This window comes from Zootoca vivipara, chromosome 7, assembly GCF_963506605.1.
Source record: "Zootoca vivipara chromosome 7, rZooViv1.1, whole genome shotgun sequence".
Taxonomy (NCBI): domain Eukaryota; kingdom Metazoa; phylum Chordata; class Lepidosauria; order Squamata; family Lacertidae; genus Zootoca; species Zootoca vivipara.
This window is the reverse complement of record NC_083282.1, coordinates 62,484,097-62,508,587: the sequence shown is the minus strand read 5'-3', so window position 1 is coordinate 62,508,587 and position 24,491 is coordinate 62,484,097. Positions and strand designations below refer to the sequence as shown.

Here is a 24,491-nt window from a genome sequence, read left to right as displayed (position 1 = left end):
GGCCAGCTTAGCACTAAAGCAGTGCTGGCTAGCCTTATGACAGGTAGATATAATTAGGTAAGCAAGGCTTAATTTGAGCCAGGGCTCCAGACTTCAAACCAAATTTCAGTGTTAGTAATAATAATAATACTGTATAATAAATTTTATTTATACCCCGCCCTCCCCAGCCAAGGCCGGGCTGAGGGCGACTAACACTAGATATAAAACAACTGATTAAAATACAACTTAAGAACAAGATTAAATACATTAAAATTAAAATGCAGCCTCATACGGAAGGAAAAAGAAAAGGGGGGAAATGGGGGAGGGGATAAAGTTGGCTCCAGGCCAAATGCCAGGCAGAACAACTCTGTTTTACAGGCCCTGTGGAAAGAAACCAGGTCCTGCAGGGCCCTGGTCTCAGGAGACAAGAGTACCCAACCACCAGGTCGGGGCCAGTGTTGAGAAGGCCCTGGTTCTAGTAGAGGCTACTGTAATCTGATTTCCTTTGGGCTCGGGACCTCTAAGGTATTACTGTTTATGGACCTTAAGGTCCCATAAGTAAAAGGGTCCTAGGCTGTAACGGGCTTTAAAGGTCAAAACCAGCAGCTTAAATCTGACCCTGTACTCCACTGGGAGCCAGTGCAGCTGGAAAAGCACTGAGTGAATATGCTCCCATGGCAGGGGCCCCGTGAGGAGCCTCGCTGCAGCATTCTGCACCCGCTGGAGTTTCTGGGACAGCTTCAAGGGCAGCCCCACATAGAGCGAATTATTAGGGCACTTGCATGCATCTGCCGGACAAGGCACCTCCTGCAAACACTTTTTCTTTACACTGCTGTGACAGTTCTCCACAGACTGAATATAGAAGCTCAAGAGATAATACACTAGAAACTAGTTACAGGTAGGTAGCCGTGTTGGTCTGAGTCGAAGCAAAATAAAAAAATTCCTTCAGTAGCACCTTAAAGACCAACTAAGTTTATATTTTGGTATGAGCTTTTGTGTGCATGCACACTTCTTCAGATACACTAGAAACAGAAGTGTCAGACCCTATATATATACAGAGGGTGGAGGGGGTGGGTGGGAATGGGAGATGGGCTGATGGGAGTGGTAAACCTGTAGATGGGTGTTAATGGCTGCTGATGGCTGCAATTAGTCCTGGGCTGAGGTGCTAAAGAAAGCTTGATCATGCATAATGAGATAAGAATCCGATATCTCTATTCATCCCAGGTGCTTCCATGGTTTTAAGCTTGGTAATGATTTCCAATTCAGCAACTTCCCTTTCCAGTCTGTTCCTGAAATTTCTCTGTAATAAAACAGCTGCTTTGAGATCTTGTATAGAATGTCCTGGGAGATTGAAGTGTTCTCCTACTGGTTTTTCAGTCTTATGGTTCCTGATGTCAGATTTATGTCCATTTATCCTTTGGCGTAGGGTTTGGCCTGTTTGTCCAATATAGAGAGCTGAAGGGCACCGTTGGCATTTGATGGCATACACAATGTTAGAAGATGAGCAATTAAATAGTCCTGAGATGGTATGTTGGATGTTGTTGGGGCCAGTAATGATGTTGTCCGGGTGTATGTGGCAGCAAAGTTGGCATCTGGGTTTATTGCAGGCTCTGGTACCAGTGTCCATGTTAAGTCTGGTGGTTGTATTATTGTGGGTGAGGAGTTGTTTAAGATTGGGTGGCTGTCTGTAGGCAATGAAAGGTCTTCCTCCCAGAGCTTGAGAAAGGGAGCTGTCATTGTCCAGGAGAGGCTGTAGATCTCTGATGATGCGTTGTACTGTTTTAACTTGGGAGCTGTATGTGATGACTAGTGGTGTTCTGTTATTTTCTTTTTTGGGTCTGTCTTGCACTAGAAACTGTTCCATTAGCTGAAATCTTAATGAGGAACATAGCATTCTTCCAGCTAGGTTAACGCGTCCCAGGTAACATGGTTTACCCATCTTCAGCATTTTTCTCAAGATCTCATATGCATTGAACACCAGTCTGTTTCAAAAACTGGTGCAACATTGTGAAATTTGGAGCTGTATTACACAAGCTTTTGGAGTCCCGTCCACCCCCTGCCCATCCCACCCCCCACCTAACAGGAAATTATGGTACTTCTGAGAATGAGCAGAGAGGGGCAGGGTTGACCAGACATTGTGGTTTCCAGATCTGGTCCCCATTTCCTTTCATTATATGTAGTGGAAACCAATTTGATAAAGGATTAGAGCAGGTGGGGCCAAAGCCATGCCCTCCAAATGTTGCTGGACTACAGTTCCCATAATCCCTGACCACTAACCTTGGTGGCTGATGGGAGTTGGGAGTTCAGCAACGTTCAGAGGGCACCACATAGGCTACTTCTAGAGCACAGGAATGTCCAGTTTTGGGAAGGGGGGCAGGGGAGCTTGTGCAAGTAATTGCTTCTAATGTAAACATTTGTTCATACACCTCCATAAAGAACAGCGCACATTCACAAGAACACAAACACACAAATGGTAATTTCCAGATTATTCAGTATACAGTGGTACCTCGGTTTATGAACACAATTGGTTCCGGAAGTCTATTCATAAACTGAAGCATTCATAAACTGAAGCGAACTTTCCCATTGAAAGTAATGGAAAGTGGATTAATCTGTTCCAGACGGTCCGCGGAGTACTTAAACTGAAGCGTTCATAAACTGAACTTTCCCATTGAAAGTAATGGAAAGTGGATTAATCCGTTCCAGACGCGTCCGCGGAGTACTCAACCTGAAGCGTACTTAACCCGAAGCATGGGTGTAATTGGTTCCGTAAGTCTGTTCATAAACTGAAGCGTTCATAAACTGAAGCGAACTTTCCCATTGGAAGTAATGGAAAGTGAATTAATCCGTTCCAGATGGGTCCGCGGCGTTCGTAAACCGAAAATTCGTAAACCGAGGTGTTCATAAACCAAGGTTCCACTGTAATGCTCAGAAAAGCTAGGGTTGTCATATGTCCGGAATTTCCCAGGCATAGCTAGTATTCAGCCCTCTTAAACAGCACCCGGGTGGAAATTGCTGAAATGTCCAGGAAATTCTGGCAGCCCATGTCGGAAGTGTAGATTTTGGTGAATTTCATTAAAAGTAGCTCAAAAACTCTTTTTCAAGAGATTTTGCAAAAAAGAAAAGCTCAACAAGGTTTCATAGACCTGATATTTACAGCAAAGTACCCCAAAGTTCGCCAACCCAAATACGCAACAAGGACTTTTTAAGTATTTGCTGTTTTCACAACTTTGGTGTTTGCCTAGCCTACCTCTCAGGGCTGTTGTGAAGATAAAAGGGGAAAGGGAATACTGGATGGAATCCAATGTTGAGTGTGTGACAAATACCCCACCTGGACAAATGTTTCAGCTTGCCAGACACAATAGTCCCCATTTCTCCCCGCCCCCAAAACCACTGCAAGCTGCTGGAGTTATAAGGTATTTTATTGTTCTTGCCAATTCATTTTGCATGCATATTTTTGTATTGTTGTGTTTAATGATTACCCACTCCTCACTTGCAGGTGCTTGGGCAAGTTACCAACATTTAAAGGTCAATGTTAAAACAGTCTGTCACAGGAATAGAGCGGGTCCTGAAAACCACACCTTTCAGATGTTGAATCCCAGATTAAAGATGGTTACTGTTAATAAATAACAGCTCAGTAATGACAAGCAGACCAGTGGTGATGTGCGGGTTGGGGGGAAGGGAACATAGAAAATCAAAGGGGAGGACCTGCAATAGCACCATTTTTTTTCCTCAGTAGGAAGGAAACCTCGTTTCAAGGACGTTGCTTCTGCATAAAACATACCAAAACCAGACATTTCTGTTGTGTTCTGTAAAGGGCAGCACCCTGGTGAATGAAATAATGTGGACATGAAAAAAGTGCTTTAACAAACCTACCCCAGTATCCTCCCCCATCCAGCTTCTCCTGCTCCTCTGGGAGGGACATATATGTGTGGGTCTGTGTATTCCTTCCTTCCTTCAATTCCTTAGCAACAATGATTAAATGTCCTTAGCAATGGTGATGCTGGCCGAGTGCTCAAACAGCAGCAGCAAAGAATGGGGGGGGGGCTCCTGGCCTTAACCTCCCCCCAATATTATCCCTTTTACCTTCCAGCAGCCCTGCAAACACATGCAGGGGCATGCAGAACCCACCCACAATCCCGAGACAATATTTAGGCTATCAACTATCCAGAGTACGGTATTAGCACTCTTTATTTTGGTACACAGGAACCTGCTTTGTACAGAGCCAGACCATTGGTTCATCTAGAGCAGGGGTCCCCAAACTACGGCCCCCGGGCCGGATGCGGCCCAATCGGCCTTCCAATCCGGCCCGCGACGACTCCCGCCGCCCGCTGCCGCCGCCCGCTCTCACGGCACGCGGCGCAGCGACGATCTAAAAAATCGGCAAAAAATCGCCGAAAATCCTTTGTGCGCATGCGTATGGGCCTCTCCCGACCCGGAAGAGGTCATTTCTGGTGCACTTCCGGGTCGGGGGAGGCCCATACGCATGCGCACAAGCGATTTTTGGCGATTTTTCCCCGCCCGTGTGCGTGTGCGCATGCGCACGGGCGCGCACTCCCCCGCCCTCCGGCCCGCTGCGCGCGCACTCCCCTGCCCTCCGGCCCACCGCGCGGTCGGCGCGGCGGGCACCGGCCCGCCGCGCAGAAAGTCTGGGGACCCCTGATCTAGAGAAGCGCAATGACTAGCAGTCACCCTCTGAGGTTTCTTGCCCCAACAATACCTAAAGATGTCATAGATTGAACTTGGGACCTTATGCATGCAAAGCAGATGCTCTACCACTGAGATTATTTTCCCAATTTTTGATTTTTAAAAGAAAGATTTCAATTAGCCTTTGGGACTTGTAACCATAAAACACGAGTCATAAAACAGCAAATGAATAGAGTACAGAAAATTAACCCTTTTTTATTGATGCATTGCAATTGTTCTACATTTTTACCATATTATGTAGAAAATACTTAAAATACAAGCTACTTTGTAAAACCAAAGACAAACATTGAATCCAAAGATAAACTATGTTTTCACAATGGACCATTTTCCCATATAGTTAGTATTAAATTTTTTTAAATATCTGTATTTCCTTTTGTTAAAATGATTTTTACATTACCCCCTAAGTACATTGGCAATACAAACATAGATCAGTAATTGTCAGAAACTACCTTTATCTAGCAGATTGTAAAAAGGAAGAGCACAACCAGAAAAAATTTAAATTCTACACAGTAAACTAGCATATCAAATACATTTAATAAAGTAGGAATTCCATTGCAATACCAAGGATTCAAGCAGAAATACTAACATTACATATAATGCACTGCTACATGTAGTGAGTTAGATAATAGTTCAAGCTGAATCTGAAATCACACATTATATAAAGTTTAGCAACAAACAACTATGTCAACATGCGGCACCATTCATAAGTTACAAATTAAAATGAAAAAGCAGGGCTGTGCCAATCCAATCACCTAGAAGCAATTTAATTATGTATTTTTTAAAATAAAAAAACTGGGTCAGAGGTATAGTGCTGCACTGGTCAACTATGTGCAAGCAGTAAAGCTCTGAAGTTGCTTTTGCAGTGGAGTATCAATAGCTGTGAGATGAGAGTTCAGCTGTCAGGGACAACACTAAGGAATAGATTTAACTCATCTCAAGAGTGATTAGGTGAAACATTTCATCTTATTACAAAAAAAGGCAAATTACTGTGCAACTCCCACCCCCGGCTGCAGAACTGAACAGTTGCACACATGCAAGTCCCACAGATTTCAACGGGACTTGCACACATTCAGCTGTGTGCAAAAATGCAGCCCCAGCACGACATGGGGGTTCCAAACTGATTCAGAAGTGTTAAATTTTGCGTAAAACGTTGCTTTTGTTAAAATAGTATGTTTACATATAGACTGCACAGCTGTGAGGCTACCTATTGCCTTACATCACTCCATCCGCAGGGAGGCAAGCTGGATATTGCAATGGGAGAAAAGGATAGGGCCTAAAACCTAATTCTCACAAACAACAGATGCAGTTCAGTGTGTGAATTGAGACAAACACGAAGCCAGTGTTGTGTCATACATCATTTTCTGCATGCGGGGGCGGGGGGAGATTATAATTACTTTGACACTTTTTATGTGCAGGGAATTAGGAGGAGTCCAGGCACAGGGTTTGCCACCACATCTGCTCTTTGTGAAAATGAGGCCTTGGTTGGGCAGAACCATTCAAACAGGCCTGGCTAGTTTCAGAGCAACAAAATGTTTATATATATGATGTTTGGGACCCCAAACTCTCATCATCCCTGACCACTGGTCCCGTTAGCTAGGGATGGTGAGAGTTGGAGTTCCAAACATCTGGAGGGCTGGAGTCTGCCTATGCCTGCTCTAGAAAATCTTTAGAATGGTTCTTATCCCTTAACTCTGATGGGCTTTAATTGTCCTTTTAAATCAGGGGTAGAGAAAGGAGGCTTTCAGTTAAAATTTTAGGGAAATAAATTCAAAATGCTGGTCTGAAAGTTTGGCCCTTCAGAGAGGTATGACCCTCTTTGCATTTTGCTCCTCATAGCCAACTTACCCTTTCTGAGTCCCTTAATAGCACCGGAAGTGGGTTTCTTACATGCAAAATGTGCAAAGGTAGAATGGGGGGGAGGCCTGTAGCCCTCCAGATGTTGCTGAACTACAGCTCCCATCATCCCTGACTGGGCTGATGAGAGTTGGAGTCCAGCAACATCTGGAGGGCTACAGCCCCCCTTCCTGCTTTAAACATTTTGCATGCAAGAAACCCACTTCTGGTACTATTAAGGGACTCAGAAAGGGTAAGTTGGCTATGAGGAGCAAAATGCAAAGAGGGTCATACCTCTCTGAAGGGCCAAACTTTCGGACCAACATTTTGAATTTATTTCCCTAAAATTTTAACTGAAAGCCTTCTTTACATTGGAAATCCACTACTTTGATATATCAAAATCATAATGCACCTCGCAGAAATCCTGAATAGAGTGTTTTTGAAAGTGGGTTTTAGAAACACTCTTTTCAGGATTTCTGCAAGGTGCATTATGATTTTATCTCTTTGGGTGGAAAGGCACAACTCTGCCCTTAAAGGTCTTGCCATAGAATTTGGGGAGGAAAAATTAAAAATGGGTGTGGCACTAAGCAAGAAACCATTTTGATAATGTTACAGCAACAGAAAGTGGTGTTGACACCAATGATGTAAAAAACCTGAAATGCCTTGGTTATCCTCATATCAATACAGAGGAAAAGATTAAAAAGAACTGAGAGCAAAAGTACAGTAAAAGGTTCACAGCTAGTTACGGTGTTAACCAACCACTCTCCTATTGCCAAAAACAACAGATTCCTCTTCATAAAGGAAAACTGTAAGGCTTGTGGTCCACAAACTTAGTCCTATTGGGGAAAGTGGCATTAAGATCACTGAAATCTTGGCCTCCCTGAAATTATTGGCAAAGCCTCTTCTGACTTCAGTAGGGTCAGGGTTATTGCCCTGTATCCTCATACAAGCTGTTCACATTTGGGCAAGGCTATAGCATGCTATCATGCATGTTTCAGAAATGGGCTCTTCATTTCTGAATTCTTTGTAATGTACCAAAAACTAACTAACCTTATGATCCAGACTAGACAGAATACAAACTGGGTTTTCAAGGCTGTCAAGGCCTTTTATTGCTGTAGCAATACCACTCTCCAAGCCAGTTTATTCTCCATTTGGACAAGATCATCCTCTATATAACGGCAGTGGTGAAATGATTTTCTGGGTTCTGTCAAACTACTGTTCAAGTGTAGTACAAAAGCACACCATCAGCAGGCCAGTTTAGTGTGCATTTCCTTACAATACCAAGTGCTACAGCTCTCAAATCTTCCCCAAAGCGCCACATTACTAGTGGTGTTAAATAAAACTTCAGAATATTATGTGCTTTCCAGCAGGCTCTCTTTGGTATAAAAGTTCTTAACACCAAACTAGTAATATTTTACAAGAAACAATCTGCTACACACAAGGGGGGAAATATAATATCACAATATAATTTAAGGAAAAGTAATTGCACATGCTTAATTACCTTTGCAACATCAGATAAATTTCCCAATGCATTCCCAGCACAATACCCTATTAAAAGATGCATCGACAGCTAACAGTATAGGTAACATTGGGGGTGGAGTGGGGGAAACTTTACTCCAATTGAATTGAGCCAGTGAATTGAGCCAGTGAGACTTAAACATACTTCAGTTTAGCTGGATTGTCTCCTAGGTATTTTATTTGGAGTAAAGTAAACATGAATTTGAGTGACAGAGGACAGAAAATAAAAGCAGACAAGCAGCTCTGTACCATCAAGCTTTAAACTATGGTTAGCAGAAACCATGTTTGGCTTTGATGTCTGAACTGAGGCTATCAATTTCAGTGGGAATTTGTTTAGCACACCCTTAAATTTCTAGCTGAAATCAAGACACATAAATACTTAGCTCTGGTCGGATTATGCCAACAGCTTCATTTATGTTGGCATTGAAACTTAAAGCAACCTATTTTTACCACTTGTGTATCCTCAGTTGGATATGCTCAATGAATTGCTTCAGTTTGACGGAGAGCGGAGGGGCTTGCTGGTCCATCATAAGGCAAGCTCACTGTAAACTCTAGTCACACTACATAATCATTTAAGGCACTACAATATTGGGGGGTGGGGGGGACACACCAGTCACACATACCTGTGCAAAACAAATCAGAAGGTATCCTTGTCTCTCATGCGGCTCCATTTTTCTCTCTCTCAGTGCTACAGTGATGAGCTCTAGACAATTGCATTATTTCACATACATTCCAACATGTATCAACTCATTTTGGTTTAAATACAAAGGAATAGATAAATTTCATCCCCAGAAACATTTAAGAGTTAGACAAACACTAAGTACAGAGTTCAAGTATAATCACTACACATTTTGATTACAAAGACAGAACATTTGGGATTAGCAGGAAATTTTGCTTGTTATATTTTGTTCTAATCAATATGTACATATTTCATTTTCTGTAAAATATTAAAACACCACCATTACAAAACTTCTAAAATAGTTTTAAATTCAGTAATAAACCTTTAAAATCTGCAATTTATGTGTCATGTTTTTGCAATTCCTACATGCACTTACTGTATACAAGTCTTAATAAGAGCGCTTTAAAGTTTTCTGCCAAGAAGATCCCAGAGGGATATGCTTGCAGGAGTATAAAAAGTTGTACATATCAGTAGGTTGATGTTTTGGTGAATTTCGGATTCCTCAGCTAAATTGATCAGGAAATGAAAGATATGAAGGGAAAGAGACCCCTGCATTTCTGGGAAAGGAATCCAGCTCCAAATGTTATTTTAAAAAATCAAACTGAAAGGGTGTAATTGTCTGAGCTCCTGATGAAGTCTATGGAAATGAACAGGTAATGCGTTAGCTCCTATTCAATTCAGCAAGTCCCAATCAGAAGAAGTTCCCAGTGGCTCCTGCCCTCAAGTCATAATGCAAACCTATGCATTTTCAGCGCAGAACAAGAGCTTTCTGGGAAAACAGTCAAAAACCATATACTAGGCTGTGATCACACATACAACAGAAAGTAAATTCATACTTTCTGTATTTTTTTAAAAAAACTGAGCTTTATTTTGAAGAGTCATACATTAAATTTTTAAAAGGAGAGGGAAAAACTTATGGTGTAAATGGAGACTGATAATAAAAATTGCTACACTAGCTTTAAAAAAAAGACAATTAAAACCAAGAAACTGGGGAGCGAAATATATAGATATATATATATATACATATATAAAATATACACACAGAGAAATGAGAAGGTAACTGCTTTTGCAGAATTCAGCTATTGCCTATCAAGAATGTGAATTAAAAAATTAACTTTAAAATACTAACTCAAAAGTTTATAAATCTGCCCTAGCAACCTAGAGTTAAATGTGCATTTTTAGTGGCAATATGGATTTGTGCAAGCTGCTAAAATAATTTAAACAAGTACTAAGGTAAGTTTAAGAGTTAAAAAAAATCCAGCCTTTTCACAAAGTCCTTGGTTTCCTTTCCCCATTTGATTAACATAACAATAGCTTTAAATAAACAGGGGGTTCAGGCCTTTGTTGTCGTTTTTTTTTTTAAAGCATCCATAAAAGTGTAACTGTAAAATCTGAATGTGAATGTGACTCAAAAGGTTCTGCCCGGTCATTACCTGAGCTTTCCCCAAACAGTGGGGCTCCACCAAGTGACAACCAGACTCTAGAGAGCATACAGAGAAGGAAGGTGGTCCCATTACTCTCCTCTTATTCTGCAGAAGTTCCTGTTGTTGTGGAGCTGTTAGAATATTGCAAAACCCACTGCAGATCTCATCACTTCTACAATCAAGTTGAAAACAATTACCATTAATCCCTGCCCAAGAGCTACAAGTAAGAGTACTGATTAATCTTGGTAGGACTCAGTGGGTATCCAGTGTAAATAGCAGATCCTCTGGAAGCACCAATATAGGATTGGGTGGCAAACTGATGCTGATACTGAGCAGGTGCTACATTGGCAGAGGTTAGCAAGCTGGGCCCCACACTGACTGGGACCTGGTGCACAAGAGTGCTCGGGTGGGTTGTGTATGTGGTGTGCCGGGAAGAGCCCTGAGGGGAAAAGAGATGCGCAATGGAGTTGGTGGAGCCCAGTGTGGCAGCAGTAGTAGGTGCGTAGGTGTACATGTGAGGCTGGCTCGCCGTTGCTGCTGCCAAGTGGGGATGCACTGGGCTACTATGCTGGAACGTGTAGGGAGCCTGAGCAATTGTTGTTGGCAGGGGAGCGACATAGGCCTGTTGTCTCCGTGGAGCTGGGTTTCCACTTCTCTCTTGTGAAGCCAGTACAGTTCCTTGCTGGTTCTGCAAAGCAGGGGGAAATTGCATGGATAAAACATTCACATGGACATTATTCAAAGAACCCGTATTAGGAGCCATAAAGGTAAAGGTAAAGGGACCCCTGACCATTAGGTCCAGTCGTGACCGACTCTGGGGTTGTGCGCTCATCTCGCATTATTGGCCGAGGGAGCAGGCGTATAGCTTCCAGGTCATGTGGCCAGCATGACAAAGCCGCTTCTGGCAAACAAGAGCAGCACACGGAAACGCCGTTTACCTTCCCGCTGTAGCGGTTCCTATTTATCTACTTGCATTTTGACGTGCTTTCGAACTGCTAGGATGGCAGGAGCTGGCACCGAGCAACGGGCGCTCACCCCATAGCGGGGATTCAAACCGCCGACCTTCTGATCAGCAAGCCCTAGGCTCAGTGGTTTAACCACAGCACCACCTGGGTCCCTCCATTTGGAGCCATACAGGTAGACAAATAATTTGAAGGGCTGCCGTGCAAAGATGGAACAGACTTGTTCTCTATTGTTCCAAAGGACAGGACAGGGTGGAAACTAAAGAGCAGCAGATTTTGGCTAAACATTAGGAGGAACTTAGAGAGCTATTAAACAATGAAACAGAGGTTCTTTGCTGGGGGGTTTTAAAGCAGGGGCTGCACAACCATTTCTCTGTGGTGCTGCTGTTGCAGCCTGCATTGCAGAAACTCCACTAAGAAAGGGTTGGAGTAGATTACATCCGAATTCTAAATACTCTAAGATTATCAATGCTTATTCTGAAGTAACAAACTAATGGCACAAGCCAACTCTGGTTTCAGCTCTAAAGAGAGATAGATATTACTTAGAACTGCTCAATATCACATCAATTTGTAGCAAAAAAATGTTTAGCTGGAACACGAGAGGAAGAAGCCCAGCTTGAGAACCAAGATTCTGTGACACTGCACTCTCCCCAGCATCTTATCTGGCTCAAAACCTAGATACCACAGCAACTAAAAAACCTTTCATATGGTACAGGTTCCTGAAATGTGCTGGAAGGAACAATGTGTGGCAAATCTGATGCATATGCCTTATTTGCCCCCAAACTGTAGGGACGTGAAGTACAAACAGAATGGACAACTGAATTCAAATCTTCCTGAATACAGGTGACTCCCCACTTGTGTGGGGGTTACATTCTGGGCCCCCATGTGCATTAAGTGAAATGGCTCATGAAGAGACATTCTTCATGGTTCCCAAGGAGACCCTCCCCAGAGCCCAAAGAGGACCTCCTCTTCATGCTCCAAGGAGGGTCTCATTGCAAGCCATGAGGGCACTCCAGGGTGCTCCCCACTTCCAGGTTCCCGGGGCCATGCATGAGTGTGGTAGCGCACAAGTGGGGAGTTGCCTATACTCCTACCCCTTGCAATTCCCATCTACAGCAGCTCCCTTGTGCTTCATGATTTGGAGTATTTCTCACTCTTCAGCTTCACTAGTCATTGCTAACATCCAACACCACAGCAGGATCTACAGCCAGCATTCATCTGAAAGGGGAGCCCTGATTACCTGGCTAAGGTTGAGCGGCTGTACACCATTTGTCACCACCCGGTGTTGCCGGTATCCTGTTGGCGTGATACAGCACCCTGATGCTTGTCCACTTACAGATGCCACTGGCTTGGTCTTGCTCAGGCTACTCAGGACACCTGCAATGTTAAATCAGTGTTTAGTCCACAAGACAGCCTAACTTTGTAAAGGAGCTGAAACTAGATATTGTGGCTTGAAACCAGCATAGACTGTATGAATTCCCCCACCCTCTTGCCACAATAAACAGCAGATCCATGTCATATTAAAAACTACTTCTGCTAGTACCCTCCATTTTAAAACTGATTTGCCATGCAGCATGACGGTAATAAATTGAACTGTACACAGTATTCGAAGTGTGGTCACACCACAGATTCCTATGAAGCTATTACAAAAATAGCAGTTATCGGAACTTTTATTACTCCAAAACTGCTCCCCTCACAAGTTTGAAACTGGGGAATATTAAATGCAGCTCTGTTAAAGATGCATAGCAACCAGTTACTATGGAGGGAAATAACTGTACAAGTGAAGAGGATTATCCTAAATTGACTTGATAGCTTTACAAGCCAACAAAGGAGCACATACACCAGGCACAGGCAAACTCCGGCTCTCCAGATGTTTTGCACTACAATTCCCATCATCCCTGACCACTGTTCCTGTTAGCTAGGCCAAAACATCTGGAGGGCCACAGGTTGGGGATGCCTGACCTACACAGAGTGGGGGGAATTTCTGCAAAGCATGGTCCATAAAAAACTCAACCCAGTTCCAGTTTCAAGTTCAGGATAATCTTACTATTTTGAGTATTTAAAGGTCAGTTCTCTGGGCAAATGCCCATCCAAATAAGAAACCTATGTATAAATTGCATATAAATCTCAACATAGCAAGACCTCCACTCATCAAGAGCAACCATACACCTATAATTAAGACATGGCTGGATAATTGTTTTAACTGTTTTTATGTTTCATATATGTTATTATATTGTATATCATTTTGGGAAGCCTCATGCAAAGTGACACAAATACAATTGAAATAAATAAATGAAGAGGTAAACTAAGTGAATGATGGGGTAGGAGAAATACTCTTAAAATGGAATATATTGGAGGGGAGAGCTGTACTGTACGTATAGATCTTTGCCCCTCTCTAGTAACAGCTTTATTGTATTTTAAAATATATACAAATGGTCACAAAAGATAAATACATACAACAGAGTGCTGTCTCTGTTGTTGATATATATAACCTACAGACTAAAATGAAAATGAGCTCCATGACGGAAGACAGTTTTCTTACCTGAGGCCTGGGTGGCTACGATACAGTCACTGAGCTGCGTTTTGAGAGGCACAATAATGGTGCGGGAGTTGGAGCTTTCAGCTGCCCCTCGGCTTGGCTCTAGAGTTCCCCCAGAGCTCCTGAGCGTGGAAAGCGCATTCGATGCATAGGGGCTATTCAGCGAGGAGTCTGAATCAGGAGAGTCATTAACGGTAACGTAGCTGATGACATTGGATCTCTGCTTCATGCCCAAGCTAAGAGAAAAACATTCAACCGCTTTATTACAGCATTTCACCAAATGCATGTCCAGGACATTCAGACACACAAAGGAGCCAAATATAGGGGTATAATACTACTTGCTGCCAGCTTCACAATTCTAAGAATTGCATTATGTACGTATTACATTCGTACCCCATCTTTTTTTCCCAGAGCAAAGGATAGTATACATGAGGACTACACCATTTCATTCTCAATTCTGCCCTATGAGGCTAGGCTGAGTGGATGCAGAAAGCCAAAAGCGAGCTTCAGGGTGAAGCAGGAATTGAAACCTAGATGTTTCAGTCCCAAGTCCATCATCCTATTCACTGCATCACTCTGACACACCACATTTTCTAAAGCACAGCCTCTCAAACCACCCCTTAGCATTCAAGTCAGAGGAGACAAACCTAGCAAGTATTAGGTCTAAATTGGTTCATATAATTGAAACAACATTTCTCCAAGTCCATGCAGATACACTGCTGCTTTCTCTCTCCCACCCCTTCTCAGCTTTATATTTAATTCTGTGCCTCCTTCAATTTTCTTTAGCTTTTACCCTTCTTAAAGACAAAGAAATCTAAGGTTTGATAAGCCAGGCACCCCCAAACTCGACCCTCCAGATGTTTTGGGACTACAACTCCGATCTTCCCCAACCACTGGCCCTGTTAGCTAGGGGTCATGGGAGTTGTAGGCCAAAACATCTGGAGGGCCGCAGTTTGGGGGTGCCGGCTCTAAGCAGTTTCTGATATCCCCTGGAGTGTGCCAGCTCAAATTACAGTGGAATTAGTACTTTATTACACTATCTTTTATGTTCACTTACTGTTCAATTGACTCGTACGGTGTAGATAACAAAACCTATGCAGCATAATCCACAACTTCCTTGCATGACTAAAATTGGTTGTGGATTGGTCCCTAGCCACCAGATCTAGCATGCAGTCCAGAACATCTGACTTGAGCTATAAAAGCAGTGTTCAGTTATCCACCACGTCCCAAGAAAGACGAACAATCCAATGGCTATCCCCTCAACACTTAGAAATGAACCTGCTCAAAAATTCTGAGTAGTATTCCCGACTTATCTTTGGAATTTCCTAAAGGACTGCATTAGCAATGGTCTCTTAGGGAGGAACTAAAACCTCTACCTTGCAGGCTTGTATTTGTTGTCCTCCTCTTCATCAGTGTCACTGCGGATGGTGATTACGCTGACTGGGGGGCTGGGAGTGTCTGGAATGACTATGGGCTGGTGCTGCTCCTGCCCCGGAAGGAAAGCATTGGAGGAGGAAGATGTGGCACGCAGAGGGCTGCTCCCAATTAGAGAGTAGACTTGAGATGGAATCGCCTCTAGTGTAGATGCAGGCCTACAGAAAAATACAATGATGGTTATCATAAACAAGTCCATTTGTGGGCAATATTGACACTCCCTTGTTTTAAAGGGATTTGTACTAGCTTGACTAGTTAAGCTTAAAGGACAGTGTACAAATCAGTACAGAATAACATCCATTAGATGTCACAGGAGGTCCATATCAGTGAATGTCCCAAACACCGCTTGAGATTTTTCATACTCCATGTTTAGATGGCTTTTATTAACTATTTCTAAACTACAGAAATGTTTGTAGGTGCCAATACAAGACTTTACTGATATTAGGCAACACACAGAGTCTAAATAATATGGACCTGTTTGAAAAGTGTTCTGTCTACTTTGTTCAAGAACCATCACAGTGGGAAGAAGTCCTTACTTTGTGGCACTATGAGATGGCCGTTTGTTCTTCTTTGCTGGCACGGCATTATTTTGCTGCTGCCTCACAACATGAGCCACTCCAACATTCAAAGGCTGGGTTGTAGCCAGAGTCACATGGTTGGTCAGCAAAGATGGCTGCTGCATGATTGTGCTGTATTGATTTCCATGTGAATGGGCGTTTCTAAAGGCAAAAGGAAAGAATGCAGAAAAGGCCATCTTAGGTACTGTAGAAAGGACATCAACTCATTGAGTAGCTTTCCCCATCCTAGTGCCCTCCTGCAGATAATGGTGGACTACCCAAGCCAGCCTGGCCAAGTTAGAGGTCACCAGGAGGTAGGGGAGACTGCCCTAGAGTGCCTGACCTGACGTTTGTCCTTGGTTTGCCAAACTATCTGAACAGTCAAGCACCACAAGCTTCCCAAGAGGGATGGGGGGGGGCGTTACATCTTTAATCCTAGTACAGTGGTACCTCTACTTGCTAATTTAATGCGTTCCGAAAGCACAATCGTAAGTCAAAAAAAATTGTAGGTCGAATCCCATAGGAATGCATTGGGGGGGGGGGGAATTCATAAGTCGAAGCAACCCTATCTAAAAATTCGTAAGTAGAAAAAATTCTATCTAAACCGCACCCAAGATGGCGGACGGAGCTCCATTCGTAAGTAGAAACATTCATAAGTAGAGGTACCACTGTAGATTATCAATAAAGCTCAGTGCCCTTTTCCCAAAAGCCACAAAAGAAAACAGCCCAGATACATCTTGCATAGCTTTTGAAACATACCTAAACTTCACCAAACTCGGGAGAAGGAGTTCCATTGTCTCACTGCCAATTCTACATGCACTCATCATACACACACTTGAAACACTTGCGTCAGGCATACAGGTATCAGAAGGCAGAGGTCAAGACAATGCTCTTAAACAAGTGATATAAGCACGGATGGGGAATCTATAGGCCCTTCTGATGCTATGGACTAAAACTCCCATCAGCCCCAGCCAGTATGTCAGAGATGATGCACGCCTAAGAAAAGCCGGAGGGCCACAGGTTCCACACCCCTGTCATATAGAAAATGAGATGAAGTTTCAGTGCTTATTTTACATCTCAAAGTGGTGCAAGAGTTCAATCATTCATTCTGGACAAGCCACTCCTGATGCTTGGGAAACTCTGCTGAATGGAGCAGGCTGCAGAGGCAAATCCTTAAATACTGAGTGGAAGCAACATCCAGACCTGGAGCTCCCACTTGCGGCATTTGCGTCCACCCAGTTTTCAGGGATTCCTCCCCTTCTCACTGCACTACTTGTTCACTCCAGGGACTGGGGAGGGAGGGAGATCCAGTCCATGGGAAGCTGATTCTTTTGGGTCCAACAATCTACCTGCATCGCCTTGCATTTCAAGCCTCAAAACACATAATGTGGAAAGATTACTTCTACTTTACTGCTCACCTCCAGTCGGCCAACTGCTGGTTGCTTCCAATTGTCTCTGGAATCACAGCTGTAGGCTGAACAGAATTGTGCAGTGCAACCCCTGGAAGTTGTTGCCAGGTAGAAGGCAACAAGATCTGCTGGGTGCCTCCAGGCCAAGCCTGCTGCAAGACAGCAAACAGAAAAACAAAAGGTTTACTAAGATTAACGTTTTAAAGACTAGGGAAGAAAAATCAATTTGTTCAAAGTAAAAGAAGTAAGTAGACTGTTAATTTGCAGAGATAATGGCATGTGACTGCACTTCTACAAATAAATTTTACAAAAGGAAGTGAACAAGATATTCAGGGATAAAACACCCCCTGTCACTCTGGTTACGTTTACATCACAGGGGCTACCTGCCACAGTTTGATGTTCATATTGTACTGCAGAAAATGTATCAGAATGCATCTAAGAAGGTTAGTGACATGCTCGTGATTGCTGTGGGGGGGGGGGTGATTTCCAAACTGTTGGGGTGGGTGAACCTTGGGGACTTCAGGACATGGGTGTGGGGGGAGAGGAAGGATGAGTTTTTAGTATTATTTTCTTCCAATGCCAGTGGTTGGTTAGTACGTGGCAAGGAAGTAAACGTTCACAAAATTATTTTCAGCCTGCCTTTTTGGAGTTACCTGAATACCTACCCTGCTCACCAACTAACTTAGTATACAAACTCACAGATGCTTGCACAGTGCAGCAAGCTTGTTGCCCACAACCCATGCAAGGATCTCTGCATCCACACTTATAGAACAGATGTTGGTACAGGGCAGGAGGGAAGTACAGCAGGATTGGCTGAGTCCACATGTCAGAGGAAAAACTGCTTTGAAGATCACACATTATAGAAATAAAATGTTGTGGGTATTCCAAAAGATAAAATGAACAAAAATTGAGTTTCCTTGCCTGTGTCTGAAATACTTTGGGCAAATACCCTAAAGAAATTGGTATTACAATTAAAGAAAACCATTACAGTGGCTTTAGGCACATCAACTGCACATAAGATCCAGCTGTTAGAATTGCAAGAGAATAAAATTATTTGGCTCTCAGGGCTTTTTAAATATCTTCAGCAAATATTTTATAAAAAGAAGGGCTGTAGATTACAAATGAAATTTAACTTCTCACAACTATTTCTCAGTTACCAGGGTCTACACATTGTAGATAGGCTTTAGAGGCAAACTTTGTTTCTAGTAGACTCTGGACTCGGCTGCATTGGCAAAGAAAAAGCGCTTTATATAAGTTGTTTATGCATTCCAACACTATGACACCAGATGGTGCTGTGGAGTTCCATTTTTGCCAACCCAATTTCCTAAAGTTTGCAACGCGTTGAACTGAAATGCTCCTTTGATGTGTCTAGATCAGTGGATCCCTAACTCTACACTAGTTACCTCTGCAAAGCAATTTTTTGAACAAAATATGGGGTATTTCTTATGAAGAAGTGTGCATGCACACGAAAGCTCATACCAAAATAAAAACTTAGTTGGTCTTTAAGGTGCTACTGAAGGAATTTTTTTATTAAAAAACAGATTAGTGTTTTATAGAAGGTGGTTGTTTTATTGATGATTTAATTATTTTATATAATTTGTTACATTTGTGATGTTCTACTATGTTATTTATTGTATGAAAGCCACTTTGAACTCATGTGAGTGAAAAGCAGCATAGTACTGGTAATACAAAAAAAGTGAAATTTGTGTACTGTCAGCTTCTTTAAAACCTACTACTCCTATGGTAGACTTAATCACAATTAAATGTGTAGTAATCAGTTATAAGCTTGCAGCACTTTCCATATTTAAATTCAAACCCATCCAAGAATAGTGGTTTCCCTACATAGAAAGTCTTCTTAAGATACAAGTTCTGCAGTATGTATATATATTTTTAGAGTTCCACACATATGGTCAAACTGTGAAACCATGCACACATGCCATTTTAAGTTGACATATTTCTGCAATTAACAGATCCACATTACTGGTTCCAAAAAGAAGCCTTCAAGCAGAGAACTGCTAACCCCTCTGCCAATACAAGCGGAATAATAATAATAAAAAGAGAGAATTATGTTAAAAGTCACACCATGCCTCTTTCCAAAAGCCAACACCTGCACAAGACAAAGCAGAGAGTTTAATACAGTGCGAGATCTAATGTCCCACCAGGAGGCAGAAACCGGGCCTTCCAAGCGACGAACTGCTTGACAGAGGAGGGACAAAAATATGCAAAGCTTAGCAAATGGCTAATGCAAACTTAGATGAAGCGGCAAAAGGGAGAAGTGTTGAAAGCACTAAAGGTGAGCACTTTAGGCAAAAGGCTATTAGAAGCCAAAATTCAGAGGGAAAAGCAGGATCCAAGTATGCAGGTGGGGTGTATATTCGGTCATTGCACCACACAAGTACAGAAATTAGTATGGGGTGCAAAATTCATCATTCCAAGAATGTCAAGTTTTTGTCTTGTGTTTTTAAAGCTAGTTTTTAGTCCTTAAGGCTGCAAAGAGGTTTGAAAGAACACAGGCAGTGCCTGGTAAATCAAAGAAAGAAGAGGGTGGCCCAATCACAAAAGGATTTCAAGTTGTCAGTGCCTTGCAGAGCTCTTCTCCCCTTCCCATGAGCCAAAAGAGAATTGAATATATATGCAAAGTGCTTAATTTGAATGATTTATAGATCTTATACAGCTTTCCTTGTCAATGAATTTTGATTAAGAGTATATACAGTCGAGTATATACAACCCTGGACTAAGTACTCTACAATGTCCAAAGAGGAAGGTGCCAGATTACTGGATGAGAAACTCAAGTCTTTTACAGCAGCTAGTCACAGAACATTTAGGTTCTGAACATGCATCCATGTTTCCACAATTGGAATTCAATCTAAATTGAATGAGGGGAGGCAGACAGGAGACCTATGAAATCTTTTAAGTTGTCTTTTCAGCACATGCAATTATATAACCTTTAAGATCCCATCCTGTCTGCCTTCTTACACTCGCTATGGCGTAAACAGCAATGCCAAAAGAAGCAGTTCCTCATCTGGTGAGACTTTGGTTCTGACCAGAGCCAACAATGCTCCAGAATGTATCTCTATTTGAAGATAAAGATGCTCATGAATTATCACTTTAAAGCCACAAAAGACAACGATGTATGTAACAAATGGAAGTGTGCTTTGCAAGACACGTGAGGACACCAGAGTTTCAAGTGCACTGCAATGTTTCCATAAACTTCACTGATCTGATTCTGGAGTTTCCAATTGACTGTTTTTTGGCACCTACAGTGTGAATTCCACTGCAGAAAGAAAATTTTGAAAATGGACACTTCCTTTAATATCTCCAGCAAGTTTAAGAACAAACTATCCTGAGAAACAGTTTAGAAGGTAAGAGCTCACCTTTAATCTCAACCAAGAAATGCAAAAGGAACTAAAAGTATTGGTGGGAAGCAACATCTCTCTGAGGAAGATGCACACTGCCAATGATTGGTCAGAGGTAATGAAAAGCCAGGGAGAATTGGAGGTCAGCATTGTTCAACAGAGGTTAAGAAATCTGTACTGTTAAAGCCGTTTATTAATAAAGTATTTGCCGATATTAGACGTTTTCAGTGCCTGAAACATTTCTACATGCGAAGAAGCTTTAAAAAGCTTATCTTGTCAAATCCTGGCTGCCCAGATACATATGGCAGAGTCAACCTAGGGGCCATACCCCTTGTTTTCAATCAATAAAATGTTAAAAAAGATAGGAGAGTAAAGAAAGAAGAAATACAATTACCACTCTTCTCAGACTAGGAGAAGAGATTGATCAACACACTAGGCTAGTAAAGAACAGCAGTCAATGGATCTGGATTCTTTACAGAGCAACACTAAACATCAGAGTCAGACAGTGCTTCAGCAATGTTGGGGAGGAAAAACAACGAGACATTAAGATGTAGCAAGAACACAGCCACAAGATGGCACATGCTTCCATGCCCTCTGCAAGTCTAAGTTAAAACAAAAACTCCGTTAGTGAACACAATCAAGGGAGGCATTACCAGTACTGCAGCCGTCTGTTCTACTAGCGCTGGCCGGCCGGCTGCGCAGTTCAGAGTAAAAGGCACCGCATACTGCGGCGTGATGGTGGCTACTTGAGGATGAAGAGTTGCTACCATTAGTGGTGTACAGCTTCCCTGAAATGTAGATTAGGCAGTGAGTGAAACAAATGTACTGAGGAAACAGGGCCAGAAAGGCTTTCTCCGCAAGGAAACTAGTGGCGCTTTTGAGTGGCTTGCAGAACTCATGGGTATGCTCTGATATAAATATGCTTTTCTATCAGCTTAATTCAGTATCTCTTGCCTGAAGTGAGATTAAGTACTCCTAAATTTCAGTGAACAAAACGTTTGTGTTTACTGCACTTGAGATGATATTAATCCTGAGGAATAGCTAAACTAGTGCAGGGAAGGCTTGGAAACACTAATAGCCCCTAAAATGTCCTATTGGACATGTCAGACTGCAAAACCAGTGTTCTGGTATTTTAAGATAAAAACAGCAACACCTGCCTGTCCATGGACTTTCTGTTTAAATAAATATAAGGCAATTCAATGATCAGAATAATTTCATTAAACATTTCCACAACCAAACCGACTTAAAACTTCACTTTCTAATAGATAAGAATCATTTTGTTACACTTACAAAGAATACCATATTGGATTTCTGTTATGCTAGTTTGAGTGCTTCCAAATGCCTTCCACAAGATATAAAAAAGGACAAGTTAGAAAGCACATTTTCATTTAATCATGCCTGACCTGAACATGTTTGCAATGATATCAACACAAGTCCCATGGCAAAGACCACAAAATTATATTAGCAATTTATGTAGCCATTAGGCTTTCTGGATCTTCTGGTCTGAAACAAACAGGACTGTTGGTCTTACCTGAATTGTATTTTTCCTTTGAGTTATAAGGTGTTCTCTGGTGGAATATGAGTTCCCTCTAATGCTCAGAGGCAGAATTACAACTTGTTTAGAAGATTCTGCTCACATCCAAATAGTTTATGACTGTCCAATCTGCTACAGCCCACACGAACCACAAGAATATGAAAACAAGGAAAACATACAGGAAAAACACTGTTCAGATGGGGTCTAGAAGCTTCGTTTTGAAGTGCCAGAGAACAAGGTTCTCTCTCGGCAACCCACTGTTTCTTCATTACAGTGTTGTCATACGTAAGAGCACATGATGAAAAGGAAACTACAGAGAGAAGCGCTGAATGGCAAGGCAAGGGACCTGAAGTTTGAGTCACTCGATTGGCAAGACTCTGCCGGATTCCACAGACAATGTACCACATGATCGTCACAGTGAGCACCAAAGACTAAGAGGCTGGCATCCAAAATGAACGATGTCCACTGTGGCTCCCTTCAACAGTACTCCCTTCTCTACATTGCTGGTCCACCACAGAGGTCACTTAGTCACTGAAACTGGCACCTGTACACGCAGGAAAAAGATAGTTGTTTCCTTATATTCATAGCCAAGAGCAATCTTTCAGGCTGTAAAGAATCACCTCCATGTAACTCTTTGGAAAACCTAGAAGACGACCAGAAGTGGCAGAATAAAATGGATGGTGGTGTTGTTGTTTAGTCGTTTAGTCGTGCCCGACTCTTCGTGACCCCATGGACCATAGCACACCAGGCACTCCTGTCTTGCACTGAAAATTTATATGCCTGTTGTCTTTGTCCATGGAGTTTTCTTGGCAGAGATACTGGAGTGGCTTGCCAGTTCCTTCTCCAGGTGGATCACATTTAGTCAAAACTCTCCACTATGACCTGTCCATCTTGGGTGGCCCTGCATGGCATAGCTCATAGCTTCTCTGAGTTATTCAAGCCCCTTCGCCACGACAAGGCATCGATCCATGAAGGGGTAAATGGATGGTATTGATGTCAGTCATCTCTGTGGATTGAACCTGGATTACTACCTTCTTGCCAAAACATTTTCGTCCCACACAGGGTTCCATGGAGAGGTTCAGATGAGAAGCTTGATCCACATTCCAATGCCACAGCCACAAGGTGCATCTCATTACCACACCAACCACCAAGGTCCAGGACAAAAAATGTGTAGAATCCACTGAGCTGTCCGCTATAAGTACACCTTCAGGAGAGTCTTACGGAGTCACACTGGATCCTGTTGAGAATTGTCCAATAATTCTATACAGCCACAGAGAAACATGAGAAAATACAGGTGCAGCAAAAGCACAGTTGATGCACTGGTATCACATTCCTTCCTGAGACCAAAGTCCAATTTGTGCATGTGAGAGTCTTCAAACTGGGCATCCCACACAAACTAAAGCAATCATAGTTCCAATGGCTGGGAGCTTTCACTGATCCATTTAAGTCTGATCCACTGTGGAAACTCATTGGCATACCGGACCAGTTCTTGGTATAGTCCTCTTTTTCCAGAGTTTCAAATTTCATTTCATTTAATGGGCAAATGGACAGAACTGACATATGATTGAACAGATGCAAACATGAGTACTGAAAATAGATTGGTTCATTAATGTTCTGTAAGTTGGAAAGAAAAGAGGCAATTCCAATACATTTTATTATTTCAAGGAAAAGAAAGTTCCAGAATATACACAACATTTACTGTTAGCAGCATCTAAGCCATGGAAAATACATTTTTCTTCTACTGGAAGAGTCAATACTTCAGACTAAAGAACTGCTTAAATCAGATTCAAACAGAAAAAAATTGATTCAAACAGAAAAAAATGCATTAGTCACAAAAATTGACATTAATGCATTATAGTACTTTTTCAATAACAAACACTAGTTTAATATTGGGCCTAATAATAATAATAATAATAATTTATTATTTATACCCCGCCCATCTGGCTGGGTTTCCCCAGCCACTCTGGGCGGCTTCCAACAGAAAAATGAAATAAAATATTCTATTAAACATTAAAAAGTCTCCCTAAACAGGGCTACCTTCAGATGTCTTCTAAAAATCTGGTAGCTGTTTTTCTCTTTGACGTCTGATGGGAGGGCGTTCCACAGGGCGGGCGCCACCACCGAGAAGACCCTCTGCCTGGTTCCCTGCAACTTGGCTTCTCGCAACAAGGGAACCGCCAGAAGGCCCTCGGTACTGGACCTCAGTGTCCGGGCAGAACGATGGGGGTGGAGACGCTCCTTCAGGTATACTGGACCGAGGCCATTTAGGGCTTTAAAGGTCAGCACCAACACTTTGAACTGTGCTCAGAAACATACTGGAAGCCTTTAAATCTTTAAAACAGTCATTTAATCTTTAAAACAGTCCTCAGCCCAGGGGTCAGCAACCTTTTTCGGTCCACCATCCCTCAGACCATTTGGTGGGCGAGACTATATTTTGAAGGGGGGGAAATTAATGAATTCCTATGCCCCACAAATAACCCAGAGATGCATTTTAAATAAAAGGACTACTAATGTGAAAATACACAGATTCCCGGACCGTCCGCAGGCCAGATTGAGAAGGCGA

At 42.4% G+C, this 24,491-nt stretch overlaps 1 protein-coding gene across 5 annotated transcripts in view; it reads right to left on the bottom strand.

The window, feature by feature from the left end:
• Nucleotides 1-4,853: 4,853 nt before the first annotated feature.
• HIPK1 (homeodomain interacting protein kinase 1) overlaps nt 4,854-24,491 on the bottom strand; it is a 44,362-nt gene continuing 24,724 nt past the window's right edge. For 2 of the 5 annotated variants that reach the window (XM_035121699.2, XM_035121701.2), the window contains exons 10-16: nt 21,048-21,182; nt 17,048-17,190; nt 15,609-15,791; nt 15,015-15,230; nt 13,642-13,874; nt 12,340-12,476; nt 4,854-10,825 (exon numbers count right to left, since the gene is read on the bottom strand). In XM_035121699.2, the coding sequence (XP_034977590.1) occupies nt 10,355-10,825; nt 12,340-12,476; nt 13,642-13,874; nt 15,015-15,230; nt 15,609-15,791; nt 17,048-17,190; nt 21,048-21,182 (1,518 nt within the window). In that variant the 3' untranslated portion in view covers nt 4,854-10,354. The remainder of the gene's footprint in view (nt 10,826-12,339; nt 12,477-13,641; nt 13,875-15,014; nt 15,231-15,608; nt 15,792-17,047; nt 17,191-21,047; nt 21,183-24,491) is intronic. The other 3 variants (XM_035121700.2, XM_035121702.2, XM_035121703.2) reach the window with 3 other exon arrangements.